Source organism: Colius striatus, chromosome 10 (assembly GCF_028858725.1).
Source record: "Colius striatus isolate bColStr4 chromosome 10, bColStr4.1.hap1, whole genome shotgun sequence".
Lineage (NCBI taxonomy): Eukaryota > Metazoa > Chordata > Aves > Coliiformes > Coliidae > Colius > Colius striatus.
Genome location: NC_084768.1, coordinates 7,291,446 through 7,311,596, shown reverse-complemented (window position 1 = coordinate 7,311,596; position 20,151 = coordinate 7,291,446). Strand labels below are relative to the sequence as shown.

The 20,151-nt window shown below is 38.6% G+C and overlaps 1 protein-coding gene across 2 annotated transcripts in view; it reads right to left on the bottom strand.

The window, feature by feature from the left end:
• FNBP1L (formin binding protein 1 like) overlaps positions 1 to 20,151 on the bottom strand; it is a 54,993-nt gene that overhangs the window by 11,125 nt on the left and 23,717 nt on the right. For both annotated transcript variants that reach the window (XM_062004058.1, XM_062004057.1), the window contains exons 2-9: positions 18,234 to 18,349; positions 10,991 to 11,044; positions 9,310 to 9,457; positions 8,842 to 8,904; positions 7,196 to 7,300; positions 5,398 to 5,526; positions 3,199 to 3,345; positions 2,224 to 2,427 (exon numbers count right to left, since the gene is read on the bottom strand). In XM_062004058.1, the coding sequence (XP_061860042.1) occupies positions 2,224 to 2,427; positions 3,199 to 3,345; positions 5,398 to 5,526; positions 7,196 to 7,300; positions 8,842 to 8,904; positions 9,310 to 9,457; positions 10,991 to 11,044; positions 18,234 to 18,349 (966 nt within the window). The remainder of the gene's footprint in view (positions 1 to 2,223; positions 2,428 to 3,198; positions 3,346 to 5,397; positions 5,527 to 7,195; positions 7,301 to 8,841; positions 8,905 to 9,309; positions 9,458 to 10,990; positions 11,045 to 18,233; positions 18,350 to 20,151) is intronic.

Genomic DNA, 20,151 nt, shown 5'->3' with positions numbered 1-20,151 from the left:
AGCTTTTAACGTTCCAGACACATTTACAGTACAACCGCATGGTTTTTCCAAAGTTCCTGGCATGAATCACACTTCAGAATTACAGGTTAGTGCAGAGAATGAAAGAATATTCAAACAAGCTTTAGGCTGAACCATTCTACAAGGTCCTAACAAGATCCCCAAGGTGCCTTTTTTCTTAAGATGGGAAGTTCTGCTTTTCCCAGCTTTAGTTACAGTTATTCTGGAAGCTTGTGTATGTCTGCCCGCTGCTTTGGCCTGCATTTTGATGTACCCCAGCAGGTAAGCTAAAATACACAAGAAGTGTACTCAATCTCCATAGTCAGGCAGGACTGACACAATGGCTGCATGGCATTCTTAACCATCACGGAACTTCCTCCACCTTTTTTCTTCTCCTTTTTTCTAATTGCTTCTCTCCTTTTTTTTTTTTTGGTCTCATACCTGTGCTGCATTTTCCTAGTTCAGTTTTTCTATACTATTTCTTCTGCTGCCCAATTCGTTGCCTTTCCTTTTTATGTCTTTAACAACATCAAAAATGGGTAAATGCATATCTGGAAGTCAACACCAGCCATGGTTTCAGCTAAACAAAGGCTCAAAGGCCACCATGAATACCTCAGTTACAGTAAAGCAGTATATTTTTATATTAAGAATTTTAATTTAAGAACTTTTAAAATCTGCAAATAGTATTGGAATTAAACATTTATATCCTGATAAGTATTTTGCTCCCAGCTGCTTTTTTGTAGAATGCTCCTCCGTCCTCCCCAAAAACAGGTGAAAAAGGGGGGCATCATCTTCCATTCCCTCCCGGTCCTTATGGAAAAGATGCATGCAAAATGTGTACACATACGTACACCTGTGATCCCATACAAGAAACAGGCAGGCTGACTCCCTAAACACTATATACAAAGTGAAAGAACTAGGAAGAACAGAGAGTATGGAAAGTCCTGGCAGCCACCTTCATTGTCATCATACTATGGGATTTCTTCTAACTACAGTAAATGCCAAGGTTAGGATTGAAAACCAGTGCAGATTTACATAGCTTCCCTCTCTAAAATTCTCAGAAAATTGTCTGGTGATCATGATTTAATTTCAGAACAGGCTGAATATCACCCAACCTCTGCAGCCAAATGCAATAAATAAGCTAATACATTAATGCATTTAAACTAGTTTCAATCATTAATTACACTGCATGGAAAGAAAAAAAAATCAGTTGTCATTGTATCACACAGCTGCAGTGACATAAGATACTGTGGACAGACTAAAGAACCTGCTCTATCCTCTCGTTCTGTAAAGACTCGCTTTCTTGGAATATTATCAAGTGGAAAATAAATCCTACCACTAACAAGCTCTAAGAGTTGTTTCCTATAAATGGCAGACACTGACTTGGGAGCATGAAAATAAGCCCACAGAATTTTGTGTCAATCCACTGACATGCTCCCATACTAAGATCTAGCACAAAATTTAAACATGTATATGCTTCATTTTTCATTTATACAACTAATGCACATGTTGGTGATATTTTTTGTTGAATCATGAAGGCATCTTGAACAGAAAGTATTAACTGAAACTCATAACAATACAAGAAAGGAGTAATTTCTCTGCTTAATTTTTTCCTTGACCATAGGAATGTTTTTACCTACTTCATGGTAATATTTCTTCTGAGACATTTACCTGTAGGGAGCTTCAACAGTATGTTTTGTCAATGAGGTATTACAAATTTCAATGTTTTCAGACAAACCTCTGAAGTTTTCAAAAGGAGCAGCAGGTATAATAAAAACCTATGTAACACTCCTATAAACAAACATTACAAAATGTGACATTTAGAAGAGGGTTGCATATAAGAGAGAGATACTGAGTCTGCCTGATTCCAAAGCACACTGTCCCTTCCCTTATTTTTACATTCACCATTAATAGCTTTTCTATGCAGCTGCAGAAACTCTTTATGGAAACTTAGAAACATTATAGAAATGGGAATGATGAAAAACATTCCCAGACACAAATCACTAGAAGAACAACTGGAAAACTTCCCACAGTGAGAACTCAATTTTTAATATGCTAAGTATCCAGCCCTACTCAACCCTTTAGATGTCCCTACATGATTTAAAGGTCAGTGGCAGGTAAGGGGAAGGTTATCCAAAAACCACGTTGCTGCTTCCATGCACTCTAGATATTGATATTTTTAATTTTCTGAATATTAATTAAGAACGTTAACTTGGTAATTGTTACCTTTGGCTTCTTTCCAAATAGCCACAGCTTTCCTTTTGCCTTTCCCACTGTAGTTTTTGAATCAATTCTCATTCCTTCCTGCTTTGGTGTACTGATGGTTCCATCAGAGATAGTTCTGTAAATATTCTGACTGTAATCTTCAAATGGAAAATCTCCAGGAGGTTCAAAACCAGATTTGAAGCAGTCTATCACTAGTTGAGAGTCCTACAAATAAGACATTAAGGAGTTTAAAAATCAAAACAAGCAAACGCAGCAAGAACCAGAGAGAGAAAAACACGGAACACAATTATCCCTTTAATTGCAGAGATGCACAGATGAGAACGCGAGAGCAAGGTGTTGGACAGATCCAGTTAAGGTAAGGTACGTTCCTTTTTTCTCAGCAGTGTTACCATGAACAGGAATCAAAGTACACTGTGCTATCCAGAATCCAGCAAATACTCCATGAGTTATCACAAATTTAAAACAGGACATGGTCTAGAACCAAACTACTACTCCATGTTCTAATCCTTCAACACAGCACTGAAATGAAAATAGCACTTAAACTAGATGTAGATACAAGAGGGAAAAATCAGTATTAAAAGGAGCAAGAAAGACATGCCAATAACTGCAATCCAACAGGACATGCAATGATACTTTAACCCTTTACTTGGTTTAATGCTACGCACTGGAGAAAACACATGCCATGGTTGTATTCTAGGATGTTTCAGGATTACCGAAACAATGTGATCAAAATCACATACAGACAGAAAGCGTCCAAGATGTTGAGATTACAAAAAAGCAGTAAGAGGAATAGAACAGATAGCCAAAGTGGAAGTGATCATTGAGGTTAAAACTGAAATCACAACACTTTTTAAGCAGACGAATTTTACAAGAGAAAGATAAAGGCACAGGTTAAGTCTGTCCTTCCCCTCTCCCCAGCTCCCATATCAGTGAAATTGCTCATGCATATTTGAAAAGTCACTCAATTCAACTTACTCTATGTTCATCAACTGACTTTGCTGCAAGGATCATCCCTTCTAAACATTTAGAGATAATTGGAATAACCTTGCGCTCGGAGTCAGCAAAGCCTTTGTAACATTCACTAAGTTTTATAGTCCTTCTTTCATCCATTTCTTGAAGTTGCTGCAAGCACAAAGTGAGATAAAATATTTTATTTGCAGACTTTTTCCCCCAATCCTGATGTATGCAGTTACTGTGCTCACCACAGTGCAGTACAGAGTCTCTGTGCTTTCCCAGTATTCTTATTTGCTTGGCAAAACAGAACTTCATTACATTTAAAAAAATCAAGTCCTTTCAGACATAGACTTCAGATGCCCAGAACAGTAATTACAAAGGAATGGACTTAGGAATTATTTAAAGGAACTGACTTTTCCTTATTCTGTTCTTAAGCATGTGTACAGTATCTACAGCCAGCTATTTAGTTTACAATATTTGTGTCATGCAAAAATGAAAACTACAGTAAAGACATTCTACTAATTTCTCCATCTCCTCACTCCTCCTAGTTCCAAGTAATTTCTCATTGGTGTTAAGTATCTCTATCTTGCTTTTATTTTTATACTTTCCATTAAACACCAAAAGTTTTTCAAAACAGAAATATCAAAATGATATGCTGTTCAGACATGCTCTCTGATTTTAAATACAAACCATTTCCTTTAGAAGTGTGCAAGAAAACAAAGAAAAGGATACCATTACATAAGATTTGTAATAAAGGTCTACTGGAACATAACAAAAACAAGGAACAAATTAAGAACTGTTAAGGTAATAGCCCTAGACCTTTCACCTAATTGAAAGTAGGGGAAAAAAATAAACACAAAAGAAAACAAAGAGCAACAGTACATACATCAATAGGTTATCAAAAACAGGATACGAAGTTGGATCTTACCTGTATCTACTCTAATCAAGGCACACGTCTCAGACAGCATACAATTTCACCTCTCTCAAATACAGTAACAACCTAGTCATGATAAATCCCTCTCTCGAGGTTCTTCTCTAGAATGTTACCAAATACTTGCAAGGAAATTATAAAAATGCAGTCCCAAGAGAAAGTAAGACTGAGCCTTTCTGCTCTGACTAGAGATTTCAGCAAACATAAGCAGTACGATAATGAATTTTAACCCCAGAGAAATAAAGGCAATAAACTAAAACTGTGGTCCAAGTTACAAAGATGACTGAACTGTTTCTCCTGGGAGCTGACTGCAATTCCCCCATCCGTGTGCTAATGTCAGATCTACTCGAGTGCTGCCTAACAATTAAAATATGTCAAGACAATTTTGTCCTGTGAATCCTTGACCTTTTAGCAAGTATTTTTTAAAAATATGAATTCCCTGGTGCTTCTGGAAAGTATCAAACATTCTGAAGCTGGTACGCTTTCAAATAAAGTCAGTGTTTTCACTTTCCATTTCCTCACTCCAATGTCCCACAATTAGTTTCTACACTCACAGCACTCTCCCAAATGGCTGAATGTATTGGCTGTATGCCAATACACTTCTGAACTCTCCCTCATCTGATGCCCCTCCAACTACTTTACTAGAAACTAGTTTTCCAAAGCCTGTCTGGTTTTAAAGTAAAACTTAAGTTACATGAAGCATCTTGAGAAATCCCTTTTTAGATGCAAAGTATTGATTGAATTTGACCTTTAACCTTTATTTCAGAGTTCTGTGGATTGCTGGTACTACTGATGAAGCAATGACCAATGTGTGTACCTCTGCCCCCAGCCTGCTCATTCTATACCTACACATGAGATGCATTAACCACAGTCACCATTAGCAATATACTTTCCTTCATCCTTGTCAGAATCAAATCACTCACACACACAACTACAACTAGCAAGAGAACTAGTGATCAAACCTTAGTAGAATGATAAGCTTTAAATGTTTTGCTCTCACCCAGATGTCTCAAATGTTTATTTTGCCATACCTCTTCAGCACCATTTAAACAAGAGTCTATAAAATATAAAATCTTTACAGAAAACATATCAGAATATTTTCATGGCAAATCTAAGCACAAGCACTATAAGCACTGAGTCTCATGATAAAATGCAGGTTGTATCAAGATTATGCTAATTTCTTGATAAAAAATATCCAATAAAATCCCCAAAATAAAGTCTCTTAAATCTTAAATTCTACTTCTCTCTTAGAAGATGATCAAATGTACTTTCTCTGTTAATTATTTTACCTTATAAATCTGAGGAATGACTATATAGTAGTGTTTGTGCTGTTCTCCATTAAAATTCTGTAGTTGTGCAGCATATTCATTTTTGTTTTCATCAGCCATATGTGTACGCAGGTTTAACTGTTGCTTAGCCTAAAAAGAAAGTGTTATTAGTTCAAACACGTCTTGCACTTTTCAATGACACACATTACTACTGTGATTTATTTTAATAACTATGAAAAACCACTAATCACAAGTCATCAAAAGCTGACATCCTTGTAACTTATATCAAAAGAGTCTGAAAATTCATTGAGGTGGTTTGCCTGGGCCAGGTTTTGGTAGCAGGGGAGCTACAGGGGTGGCTTTAAACAAAGTGCTGCCAGAAGCTTCCCCTGTAGCTGATAGGGCTAAGGCCAGTCACTTCTAAGATGGACCCTACAGCTGACCCAGGCCTGGTTAATTAGTGACTGAGGTAATGCCTCTGTGAATAATGTATTTGAGAAGGGGAAGAAGTTGCTGCCCAGTTGCTAAACTGCAGCAGCAACAGGGAGTGAGAATGTGAAAACATCTCCGCAGACACCAAGGTCAGTGGAGATGGAGGGGGAGGAGACTGTTTAGGCCCTGAAAGAAAGACTCCCCCGTGACCTGTGGTAAAGACCATGGTGAGACAGCCGTGCCTCTGCAGTCCATGGAGGCCACAGGGGAGCAGAGATCCACTCACAGCCCATGGAGGACCCCACACCAGAGTGGGTAGATGCCTGAAGGAGGCTGTGACTCCCTGAGAAGCCCATGTTGGAGCAGGTTCCTGGCAGGACCTGGGAGGCTGGCGGGAGAGCAGCCCACACCAGAGCAGGTTTGCTGTCAGGACCTGTGACCCTGTGAGGCTGGAGCAGTCGGTACCTGAAGGGCTGTTCTCCCGGTGGATGACCCACGTTGGGGCAGGGTGTGAGGAGCTGCCCCCTTGGGAGGCCCCAGGCTGGAGCAGTTTGTAAAGAGCAGTAGCCTATGGGAAGGACTCACATTGCAGAAGTTCATGAGGGATTATCTCCCATGGGGAGGGACCCCACATCATAGCAGTGGGAAGTGTGAGAAGGCCTCCCCCTGAGAAGAAGCAGCAGCAGCAAAGTCCATCTCTAATGAACTGACCGCAACCCCTCTCCCCCATCCCCTGCGCCACAGGCAGGAAAGGAAGGAGAGTCCTGGAGGAGGGAGAAGTGAGGGGGGGGTGTTTTAAGATTTGGTTTTATTTCTCATCTCCCTGTTCTTATTGTTCATTCAATAAATCAAACCTTTTTTCTCCCCAAGCTGAGTCTGTTTTGCCTATGACACTAATTGCTGAGCGACCTCTCTGTCCTTATCTCGACTCACAAACCTCTCTTTATATTTCTCTCTCCCCTGTCCAGTTTATGAGGGGGAGGGATATTATGACTTGACAGGCACCTGGTTAAACCATCACATTAATGCACAGTAACAGTCTACAGACCTAATTTATTATATACAGAGAGAGCAATCATCATTGTAGCTCCCTTAATCATGTCGCTTAAATGGGTAACCTATGAAAACAGAGAAGAGACTGAACAAGATGCCAATTACCAGTAAACCTATCAGTTTAACAAAGACAGTATTTCAACAGCATCATCTAGGGACTAATGAAGCGTTCTCTCTCTGTCCATGCTGTCTTATATTTTACTGTAACTTTGGCTTTGCACATAACTAGCAAGCATATTTCACACTCAAAGAATGTTGTTCCAGTACTGATGATAAACATGCACATAAAATACTTTTTACAACAGAGTAAAGAAAGAAAAGGCACCGCTCTTACCTTCTCAACATCAGCCTTTGTCGCATTAGTGTCATTGTCCAGTCTTTCGTAGCTTTGCTGTGCCTTCTCTGCCTCTCTGCATTCCCTCTCAAATTTCTTTTTGCTCTACAAAAACCACAAACTTACTGTTTCAAGAGCCACTATCTTCTTTTGGTTTTGTACAGTAATTTTGAATTCCAAAGATCAAAGCTTCCATTTAAATATCTCAAATTCCCTAAGTACTTTTAATTAAATACATTGTTATCACAGCAACCAATTCTCAAAAACTTTCAACTTTTCTAATAAAAACGTCTTTCCTTCAACTACCAGCAAGGAAACAACTGTAATTATGCTATAAAATATCAGTTAATCAAAACGCAAAACAACCTATTACAAAGATCTGCAGTTAATTATAAACAGACAAATCAATTTTTTAGTCTGATCTCAATAAATAAATGAAAGTTAGCAGAAAACTTAAACCTGGACTTCTATGAGTAAAATTTTCAAGTTCCCTTCCTCAGTGATCATTTTTAATTAAATAAATTCAACTAAATTATTCTGAAGGCATTACGAGACCTTAGCATATCCATCCATTACCATCAGTATTCCTATCAACTGTCACAGCTATAATCAGCACAGACAACAGTATTCAATGTATTTGATGTTCAGTGTGGTTGTTGTCAAGACAACTGCTACAGAAAAACCTGTTGCATCTCAAGAAGTTCATATTTCTAGAGACAAATTGGACACAGAAATCCGTAAGCACTGCTCTCCTGCTTCAGTGCAAAGTCAGGTAATTGAGGTTAATGCATCCCTTAAAGGTTGCATACATTTAAAAGACTGACTTTGTACTCAAGAAAATACAGTGCACATAATGCAACTGTTTGTTTAAGGTGAACTCTGGGAATAATCTTGGTGATGGGTGAAAGCATCTAAAACTACCACATCTGCTTCTACTCAAATTCTCTGAACGTGAATTAAACTCTTTCATGACTGAAGCAAGACATTGCTTAGCTGGGTCCACAACTACAGAGTAGAAATTCACCTCTTAGGCATTGCTTCACAATCATCTGGATCAAAGATACAATAAATTGCTGAGATACAAAGCCAGCAGAATATCAGAATGCATCTTGAACACACTTTCTTGAATTTTATATTTTCTCATCTTTAAAAGCAGTCTCCCAAGAAAAAAAGAACTTTGAATCTTTTTCTACTTTCCTGCATTTCTGCTAGAAAGTAACTCCTGAAAGTCTAGAGTGGTACTGTTGAATAGACCTCATGTAAACAAACCCTCAGATGCAAGTCAAATACAGTGACTTAAGATTTCATCTTCATACAAATAAACTATAATTACTAACTACTCTGTAAATAAAACATAGCCTGTGTGTGGAGCAGCAACCAAAGTCGTCTGTATCGCTGTTTAAAATAGATTCCTTCACGCTGGATAAAACCCAAGGCTTCACTCAAACATACACACACAAGCTGTTTACGTGAGGTTGTTTAATACAAAAAAACTACACTGAATTGTCTTTTGGATGTTACTAAGTCTGATTCAGATGGCCGGTCATACAACTAAACATTTAAGTCTGAGCAAGACAGATGACAGCAGTTCCATTTACACACTGTATATTACTCAGTTTGACAAAAGAAAAGCCCAAAACACTCACATTATCCATCTGTTTCCAGCACATGTCCAGATACTGTTGAGCCTTTCGTCCTTCCTGAAGATGCTAAAAACACCACAAAACTTTAATTTACACATCTTTTTACCATTATTACCATTAGTTAGTACTATTAGTTAGTATGGTAACAGTACTATTACCATTAGTTAGTCCCTGCTTTATTGACACACTGATGTGCAGCATTTCCCACAAGTTACGAGTACTCTCTGGAAGACAGTACTACCACAGATTAAAATACTGTGCCAAGAATCACTGGTAAGCACTATCCCTCTAAAATCTTAGGTTTAAAAACTGTAGTAAGCCACTACATACACTTACAATTATTTGGTATTTTTATGTTTTATAAATGTTTTATAAAATCTATTTGTTGCTAAGTTCACTAAATTGAGTAAACAATCCATTAAAAGGTATCTGGTTTCATATCCTATTATTAAATCAAAATACAGAAATTACCATTTTTCTCTCAGTTTTCAGATCATGAGAATATCTCATCAGTTCCCCATACACTCTGTGTCCCATTTCCTCTGCAACCACTTCTCGTTGTCCTGCATAGTCATTCAACTCATTAAGGATGTTAAAAAAGGCAATACACGAAGTAAACCTGACAGGAAGCACACACACAAACACATATATACAAAAAGTGAGACAGGGTTTCTGGGGGTTTTTTAACTTCTTTTAATGCAGTCTGCACTCCTGATTGATTAAAAAAAACTATACATATTTTACAATAAACCTTATCTTAATGCTAAATGTTTTATAGTAGAGATGCAAGTCAGGAACACCTCCATTAAGCCTCACATGTACTATACGTTCCATTCTCTCTTCAAATACATTTTATAAGAACATGGACTTTTGTGGATAGAAAAGAAAGAAGAAGAATACTACCTGGAAAGCCCTGTAGTATAGTAGTATCTCCTAAGCTGCCAACTGAGAGGCCTGAGCTTGGGAACGGATACATACGTCCCTAGGCTCGAAGGCTGAACTTGCTGCAGAGATGATGTGCTTGGTAGTCTTGAGGGCGGAACATGCCAATCATAGCACTCATATGCATCCCGATGGATGATCTACAGAACAAGTTTGCTATCAGCTCTGGAGACAGCTGCCTGTTTGCCTGCCCACCTCTTGGCTGGAAGTAAGGTGCCACTATGGCTGGCACTAAAAAGGGGGAAGAGGAGGGGCAAAGGGTAGAAAGTGTGTGTGGAAGGGAAGAGAGGGGAAAAAAAACAAACCACAAAACAAAGAGGCACCAAATTAAAACACACATCTTTCTCTTTTAACTGTGGAATACTGCCATCTTCATAGGCTTGGCTCTGGGGAATTCAAAGGCTACCCTAGCACTAGAAACCCAATTCCCCATGGTCCAAGATCTTTAAATAGTCAAAAGAGCTACTGGAAATATTAGTGTGACTTCTCAGGCACTCTGTGCACACCATGTACTCTGCTGCAACCTGAAACTTGCCTCCTTTCTTTGCTTTAGAGTCATCTCTAAAGAAAAAAAATTACTGGTTTTTTTTTCTAAATAAATTTAAAAATGGCTACGGACATGGACAGCAAAACAAGCACCTCTCTGACAAAGAATCATACGTTGTTTAGCACTAATTGCTCCTCCATAGTTAGACTTGTCTCCAGAGTTAAAGCAAGTCAGCAGCTTAAGATCTCTTCTTGTCAAAAACACAGCTACTTTGTGTACAGCCAAATCTCAGTACACAAATGCATATCTACATTTGTATGGCCATACAAATACACTCAAAAACTCCACTAAACCAAGCAAAAAACACAGCCCAAGGATACATAATTGTTTTGCAATTGAAGAAAATTACTTATTTTTCCATAAAAAAATAATACTGGGCTGTATGTACTAAACTTCTGCTTTCAAACTTCTAGCTAGCTAAAGATTAATTTGGAACCATGCAAGTACAACCTGCCATGTTTACTGCTTCACAATACTAAAAGGAAGTAAACTCAGGTTTCACGCTTTAGAATTACAATAGAACTGTAAGAAGCCAAGCACAATTCTTTTGATGTCTTAACCCATTGAACTTTATCTTAAAAATAAATAAACAAATAAATGAAAGGACAGAGTATACTGTAGTCCTCATTTCTTATACATAGAACTTGAAATACACATTTTTACCTGGGTTCCTCATCTTTCGGTGAACGTTTAGGACAGTACTTCTTAACCAGATTTCTATTGAGGAAGAAGGAAAAAGATGTTCTTTTAGAATCTCTTTTGAGAAGACATACGCAGAGAAAACTGCATGAATAAATTATTTACTTTTAATGACTTCAAGGAACAAATCTATTCCTTCGGATATCTAGATAACACAAGGCAGAAATCCATGGCATTTTCAAAGTTTTAAGTCACTTTGACCTACAACAATATATTTATAAGTATTTAAAAATCTTTATTGCACAGTGACTAGACATAAAACAATGAACATCCTTTTCACACATGCAAAAGAAGCTATCAGACAAGAAAAAAGCAAAGGTGTGATCACTATGTAACATACAGACAGCACACATTGTATGCTATACCCATGGGCACAAAACTCCATGCCTCAAATAAGCTTTGAGCCTACGTTCAGGGTGAAGGTTTTAACCAGTGTCTCCAAATCTTCAACAAGGATATTTCCAGAACAGAACACGCAACATCTCTTTTCACAAAAGATTTTACATTTTGTCTTACTATCAGTGCTGTAAACACCAGGTTTTTGGAAACCAAGATCTCTAAAAGAAGATCCACAGGACCAGTACTTTACAAAGTATCACGGCCCAACTTCAGAGAACACTAATATGAACTAATTTGCTTATCATACTATACAGCAACAGCATCTTAAGAAACATACAAACCACATCACCTGCTCTGTCCTATAAAATAACTAACACAGGCATACATTGCTTATACAAACAACTGCAAAATATTTGCAGTTACATATATTGTTACAAATATCCCAAATCCTATGATGAACATGTCATGGCTTAGCAAGGAGCAGCTTTTGCTTGGTAACGGGGAGGGGGCGCAGTGAAGACCCGGTAAAAAGTTCTCGGACTTCACTAGAACCACTTAATTGAAGTCTTGTTTAAGTTATCTGTTATGATAGCTCTCACTGAAACTATCAAAGTAATATATTTAAGTGTGAATTAACACCTCAGCAGAAAATAATACACATCAATTATTTGCTTTACAATGCAGAAATAGAAGCAACACAATACTGGCTTTCCCCCTCCTCCCATAGATCTCTAAACAATCACACTTTGTACTCAAAAACCAGTCTAAGTTTGCTTCAGGTCAACACCAGTGAGATAGCAGCCTAGACTACACTTATTTTTAAGAGAACCATCACCAGTTGGATAGCCAGAAAGTAACCTAGTTAATAAATTTGTAGTCACGTACATAAAATGTCTGCATAAAATTTTACAGACATTAGCACAAAAATTGTGTTTAGCAACTCAAAACTAAGTTATCTTTAATCAATTAATACAGAACATAAAGAATGGGAGCAGCATGATCAATACGGTGGAATCCATATTAAAGAAACAGATCAGGTACTGTGGCATCTGCTTCTAGCTGAACCCCTACAGCCTCTACATCATAGTACAAACAAAGCCTGGGAACAAATTGTGAAGTCTACTTTCATCCATTACTAAAAAAAATACGGTAAATACTTAAAATATGTTTCATATTTATAAGTATATTGTCAATATGGTTCTGATGGCTTCGGTGATTGCACAAAAACAATGACAAGGAACTGCATTTAGTAGCATCATCAGAAAAGTTTAAACTGAAAAGCTGATTCTTAAAACACTGTAACATGAAATTTGAGTTTACAAAGCTGAATACCCTTAGAACTGTTCAGAACTCATGTGTTTTGGCCTTCAGAAACATCACTGTAAAAACAGACTTCCCACATCCATATTTGAATAATAATGAGTAGTGTAAATTCTCAGCTCCCATGAAAGGAAGAGAGATTTGAGCATCGAACACATGGTGATAATTCGTGTCCCCAATTTCACATTTGGGCTTATATCCATTTTAAATACTGTCTCCAAGATTCTGCGCATAAAAACGTGGTAACTATGTCTCAGTTTTGCTAGATATATGCACATGTTAATATTGTATTCAGAAACAATCCACAACAGTATGCAAAGGAACATACATTTGCTCAGATTAACTCAGCATCTCTAGAGATAACATACAATTTTAAAGTGAAACACTCAAATACTTCAAAACCAAACACTGATATTTTCTTTAAACTGACAATAAAGAAGCTGAACAAATTCACAAATCGTATTCCACATGGTAGTTTCATCTGTAACTGCAGGTATAACTTGTATTACTGCCTGACATCACAGGAACTCCTCTGTCTTCTTAAGTGTCATAATGCTTCAGACAGAACAAGAAGGGAGTGAACCTACAGAATTCTCTTCTGTGTGATAATGTGGAAGTAAAGCAAACAGACCTTCACCTTGCCCTTTTTAAAAATAATACGGATCAAAATCTGCATCTGAGAATTCAATTACAAAGTTCAGCCAACAACTCAGTAATATGGCACATATTAAATCTATTTTTTCTAATTTTGAAATAATAACAAATTAAACACCCATAATGAAACAGAAATCTGTTAATTTACAATGTATATCGCAATATGTTTGCCCAGATTCACATCTCTGTAACTCAGTAACATCCTATAACCACCTTCAGAAACCTTGCAGTACCATAATCATAAAATCATAGAATGGTAGGGGTTGGAAGGGATCTTTGGAGATCATCTAGTCCAACGCCCCTGCTAAAGCAGGTTGGGCCCTGAAGACCTGCAGAGAAGAAGACTCCACACCCTCCTTGGGCAGCCTGTGCCAGGGCTCCCTCACCCTTACAGTGAAATAGTTTCTCTTTATGTTTAAATGGAACTTTTTGTGTTCCAGCTTCATCCCATCACCCCTTGTCCTCTTGGTAGCTACTATAGAAAAAAGGGATGTCCCAACCTCCTGACACCCACCATTTATATACTTATAAATTAATGAGATCCCCCCATAGTCTCCTCTTTTCTAGACTGAATAGCCGCAGTTCCCGCAGCCTTTCCTCAAAAAGAAAGATGTTCCAGTCCCCTGATCATCTTGGTGGCCCTGTGCTGGACTCTCTCCAGAAGTTCCCTGTCCCTCTTGAGCTGAGGAGCCCAGAACTGGACACAGGACTCCAAATGAGGCCTCACCAGGGTAGAGTACAGGGGGAGCAGAACCTCCCTCAATCTGCTGGCCACACTCTTCTTGATGCATCCCAGGATGCCATTGGCTTCTTGGCCACGAGGGCACATTGCTGGCTCATGGTTATTTTATTATCAATCAGGACTCCCAGGTCTCTCTCTGCACAGCTGCTCTCCAGCAGGTCAACCCCCAGCCTGTCCTGGTGCATGGGGTTGTTCCTCCCCAGATGCAGGACTCTGCACTTGTCCTTGTTGAACCTCATGAGGTTCCTCTCTGCCCAACTCTCAAGCTGACATTGTCGAGATCCCGCTGAATGGCAGCACAGCCTCTGGGGAATCAGCCAGTGCTCCCAGTTTGGTGCCAGCAGAGAACCTACTGAGGGTACGCTCTGTTCCCTCAGCCAGATCATCAATGAAGATGCTGAACAAGACTGGCCTCAGAACTAATCCCTGTGGAACTCGACTGGCCACAGGCCTCCAACTCCATTCTGAGCCATTGATCACCACCCCCTGGGCTCTATAATTCAGCCAGCTCTCGATCCAGCCCATCGTCCACTCACCCAACCCACACTTTCTGAGCTTTCTGATGAGGATGTTGTAGGAGACAGTGTCAAAAGCCTTGCTGAAGTCAAAGCAGATGACATCTGCTGCTCTCCCCTCATCTAGCCAGCCAGTTCAACTATAAACTGCAATGACAGTATACAGTAAGCGTACAGTGAGTTCACTCGCACAGTTCCTCATATGCTGTACAAGCATTACTCATCATCTCCTACAAGACCCATAACAGCTGTCGCACCTGGGAAACTCTCATCACTAGGTGTGACAGTGTACAAAAAAACCTATTTATCAAAATGCAAGGGTATACACAAAGCAAGTATGAATTTCTGCCAGGACACAGACTCTAAATTGTGAACATTTATGAAAAATTCACACACAAGTTTTCTTCCTTGGATTTAAGGCTATGAGAGTAAGATCATCATTCTCAAAAGAAGGTTTCAGTGTGGTCCATGAACAAAGACACAAAAAAATCCCCAACCACCTATCTCCCAACTAAATATGTTTTCTCTTGGTCTCACATCCAAGTACTAAAAGAGCTGTAGAACTACCAGGAGCTGAACACTTACCAAACTGTTTAGATATCTAAAAGCATAAAAAAAGCTCAGTGACTAAGTTCTTTATGAAGAGATTCTCAACATTCAATTTTTTGCATCTTATTTCACTACAAAGGGAAAAATCTATGATAAAACTAGAAATTTCTATCAGAAATATTAATACCTATCATAAAGGCTATGTGCTGCCAGCATTAAAATTCACCAGAATCACAGCTCAATCCCAAGATCTTCTCTCACAACTTTCCAGAAGCCAGCTGTAGGACGGCTAACACTTCTGGAGGCAAAAATTTTGCATGATCTCATCCTAGGGCTTCATGACTGCGTTATGTGGTTAGAATCAGTGAGCATCCTCAAGAGCAATGATGACTGCAACCTAGTTGTTATCACAAGACAGTTCACTACTAACAATCAATTCTCCTCCAAGGAAAACACAGGCATGAATATTAAGGATTAGCTTAATGAACTGGTCTACTGGCAGAAAATCAGTCACCCTCTTGCGTGTTATGTATATGTCCAGATCTTCATTGGCAGCAGGCAGGAAGTGCATGCATGCACTGTACAACATGTGTGCAGCAAGACCTGTGCTTCCCAAAACACTGTCATACTTACTGAATATGGACAGTCAGTCCAATCATCTGACAGAAGGGGTACTTGACACAACTCTTACATTTTTGAGAGACATTTTGAGAAAAATCGGTAGTAAAGTGTTGAACAGATTTCCTATTTCTAGTCAAATCCTGAAATAATAATGTGGTGTCTCATCTTGCTAGCTGTAGAATGAACCTTCAAATAATAAACATAATTAAGCAAAAAGGCATTTGTTCATAATATTTAAGGGAAATATTTGGCTAAATCCATGCAAATAAAACACATTTCCATTTTTAAACAGTCAAAACAAATGAAAATCAACATGTGAACTGGTGCTGTGCATGCTTCAAAATTTCCTTTACCTCCTGAAGTTCTTCTACGCCAGCTTTGGAAAAGTGGTATTTACTTCCTTTAAGAAAAAAATTCCTTCAGTAAAGTAATGGGGTACTACGTTAGGTGAACATACACAACTGCACCAAAATTAAAAAAACTAAAAACTCTCACTGAAAGAATCAAGGAGACAAGCTGCCTAGACAGAGGACATCCGAATCTTCAGCTGCGAATCTCTGCACTTTCTCTTACTGCACTTGTAAGGAAAGATTCCTCAACTGTGTATCTGGTGACAATCCAGTTTGCCAACAACAAGATGATGGAAGACACGACAAGAGAGAAGCTGATAAAAGTTTTAGTCTGACAAAGGCTGGGCAGCAGCTTCAGCTGAATCCCCAAAGGAGTTCAAGACAGCAAAGATTACAGTGTGTCACAGTTTTGGGAGGAGACATTTTTGCTTGGTAATAGGGGGAGGGGGTTGCAGTGCAGGCCTCGTAAAGAGTTCTTGGACTTTTCCCCAGCTCTGAGGTTTGGACCTACCTCTGGCCTGGCCAGTCTGGCACCTCTGAGATCACTATTTAAGGACAGGAATTTGAAATGTGTGGGAGGAGTTGGAGGAGTGGTATAAGATGGAGGTGACCATACAGACCCCACAGTCAGAGAAGAAGGAGCGCTGGAAACTTCTCTACAACCTGTGGCAAGAACACAGCTGTGTCCCTGCAACCCACAGAGGGCAATGGCAGGGCTGAGAGCCATCAGCAGCTCGGGATGAGTGTGCTCAGACACGCAGGAGATGGTGTGAGGAGGTGAGACGCACACAAGAGGTGGAGAGGAGCTGCAGTCCTTAGGATAAACGCACATCTGAGTGGCCAGTGCAGGACTGCCAGGTGTGTGAGGGAACCTGCGGAGGAGCAGGAAGGACTGGTGACAAGCCCACCTGCCTTGATGAGAGACAAACTGCAGGAGCCATTGAGAAAAGACTGACTGAAACTCCCATTCCCTGCCCCGCTGAGCCCCCTGATATAAAGACATCGGGATCAGGACTCTGAGCCTGGGAAGAGGGGAGGGGTGGGCAGAAGGTAGTCTTAAAGACCTGGTTGTGCTCTTTATCATTGTACCACCCTGTGTGGTCTTCTGTTTGTTATGTTTTGGGGTTTTATGGTTATGTTTCAGTTGGTGGTGGATTAAATTATTTTCTGTTTTCTTCCCCAAGTTAAGTAGCCTGGTCCGTTTTGTCTGGGACCATAAGCAACCATAAGCAGCAATTAAGCTCTCCCTGCCCTGGAGTTCCAGGGTCTGTGGTACTTAAGTCTAATCATGGTCTTTTGTCCCTGGATAGTCCTAAACCACAACACAGTGAAAGCTAAATTCACAGGAGTGAATTATTTTACATGTTATTTTTCAAGCACTGCATGCACCTTTTGGTAAAAATCACTCTAGAATAAAGGACGTGCTTCTCTGCCATTTTATTGCTGCTATCATTCTTATACAATCCTTGCAAGATCCGTGAGGGGAAATTCCTATTGGACCTACAAAGTGTTTCACTTGGCATCAAACAGAAAGTAAACTGGAGAGGTAAGACAAAAGGGTGGTTGGGTTATAGTCTTACCCAAAAGCACTAGCCAGCTACGGAAAGGGTGTGCTTTAAGGACAGGAAGATCTGCTGCTTTCTCAAGTTCTGCTCATAAATTTCAATCAGATTTATTCACACAATGTAGTGTAGATCTTGCCAATTCGATGTGAGAAATTAATTAGTAACAGCAGAGGCTTGAAGCTGGTTGAACACACTCACAAAAATATAAATACACATTTTTTGCAACAAACATGCTGACAGTCCGTGGAAAAATACTGCTAAGGTTTTGTTTTGAATCATAAAATTTAAATCTTAAATCTTTTTAGTTCAAAGACTTGTGAGGTGGATAGGAAGAGAGTGAGAGAAGTCAAAAAAACAAGCAAGTGCACATCCAGATCATTTTCTGGTTTGGACTGGTAAAGACAAAATCATGTGTCATTAAAAAAAACAGTGATCTAATTCACTTTGTAAATGAAAAACGGTCATTAGTCATAACATTACATACTTGCCCATCATCTGATACTGTAATTTAATGTAACTATTAAGATTCTTTTAGAAAGAAAAAATCCTTACCTCAGTTGTTTTGCATAGTTTTGCTCAATTTCTATCCTTTCTTTAACAAATTTTGCATATTTCTCCAAGAAGTCAATACCCCACTGCGTATGCTTGTCCAAGTTATCAAACTGATCCTTTAAAAACAAAAGGGAACAAAAATACCCAGAATTAGTTAAGAATCACAGTAACATGAGAAATTACATTTTATGAGTTATGTTGACAGACTGCTTGCTAATTGGATGAAAGGTACTCAAGTTATAAACGACTCATGTATATATATATGTATCTACCAGTCATATATCAAAACAATAAGCTGTATGTGCAGACACAGACGTACTTTTTTCAGCAAAAACAGCTCTAAATAATTTTGGTTTAAGTTGTATGTAGCCTTTGATCACTTTCAAAAGGGAAAAGTATCTCTTTTTTTCTCCTAAAAATCATTTCATTCTAAAGTCTATCTTTTCCACCAAGATAACAAAGATAGAAACAAAGATCAGTATTAGGTAAATGAGACTTTCACAGAAAAGAAGTATTTAGCAGTTTTAAAACAGGAGTTGTGATTTCATTAGATACAGAAAAATCACTTCTACTCTTAAAATTACCCACTGAAAGAAAAATAATGTAAATTACAGCTCCATGACCAAGTGAGCATAGTCTGTCTATGAAAAACATTCCATTAAGAAAGTTACAGTAAAGCCATGGCACCAAACAACGAGAAACAATAAAAAATAAACAACACTTCAAAAAAACTTGGGGGATTTTTGTTACATTAAATCATCTTCAAAACCAACCTTTCACTGTATTCTGTACTGATCAAAAGGTGAAGGATACACTAATTAAACTAGGTTCAAAATACCAAAATAACCCAGAAATATGGAGGGCTGGAATTAGGCAAGGATGAATAAAGGTACAAAACACACCCTAGCAAAGCAAATACTTTCAGTCGAGCTCATATTTGTATTTTTTGCTATTTTTTTCTGTAATCCAAAAGGACAAGCAACTGCAACATCAAAGCTTTTGTCCTCTAGTTGCTGAATCCAAATACACATCATGGTACATTTAAAAAATAAAAAGTAGAAAAAAAAGAAGAAAAAATAATCTAAAGAAAGCATTTAAAGGCAAAACTTATTTCATTTACACACACAAAAAAAGAGAGAGCTGTTTATCAGAAGCTGTGCCTTGCACTTTTCAGTAACTTGCCTGAACCTAATGAATTATGCCCACCTTTAGTATTAGCAATTGAAGTTCAATTTCAATATGTGGTAGGATATGTTAAATCAAAAAGCTATAAAATGCTGCAGGGCTTAGGACTCAAGGAAAACGTAGTCACTAAAAGATACCAAGAACACACAACCATACATAAGCAACAAGAATAATAAAAATGATTAAGGTTGCTCTCAAATCTTGCCTTGCTGCTCTGAAGATTAACAACCACGGAGGTTACTGCCTTAAACACAACAATCCAATGGCATGCAAGTACTGCCAACTGAAAGCATCTATCATGTTCCACTACCATCCATGGTGCTCCCATCTCTGCATCATTCTCTCCACCAAAATCCCAATCACTTTCCCTGATCTGTTTCACCAGAGAAACATGCAAACTGACAAGAGACAGGTGAGGGGCTGAAGACAACAATCTAAACCACGGCCTGTATCTCATGTTGTTCTGATGCACCCACTTTACACCAACTGGACATTTCCACACACAATATCTTTTGTCAAATAAAGTGACGTTCCTGCTACTGTTTTTAGAAAAAGTTGTACATGTCATGTTTGTGTAGGGGAAGATGGAGATGGTTACCATGTTGTAGTGTCAAACTGCTGTTGCATATATGCCATAAAATTACATCTTCAATCTCAAGAAGCTTCTCTTTTTCACGTTCCACTTTTTTGTCATCACCCTGACAAGAGCTAAGGTTTCATTACTATTAGGGAA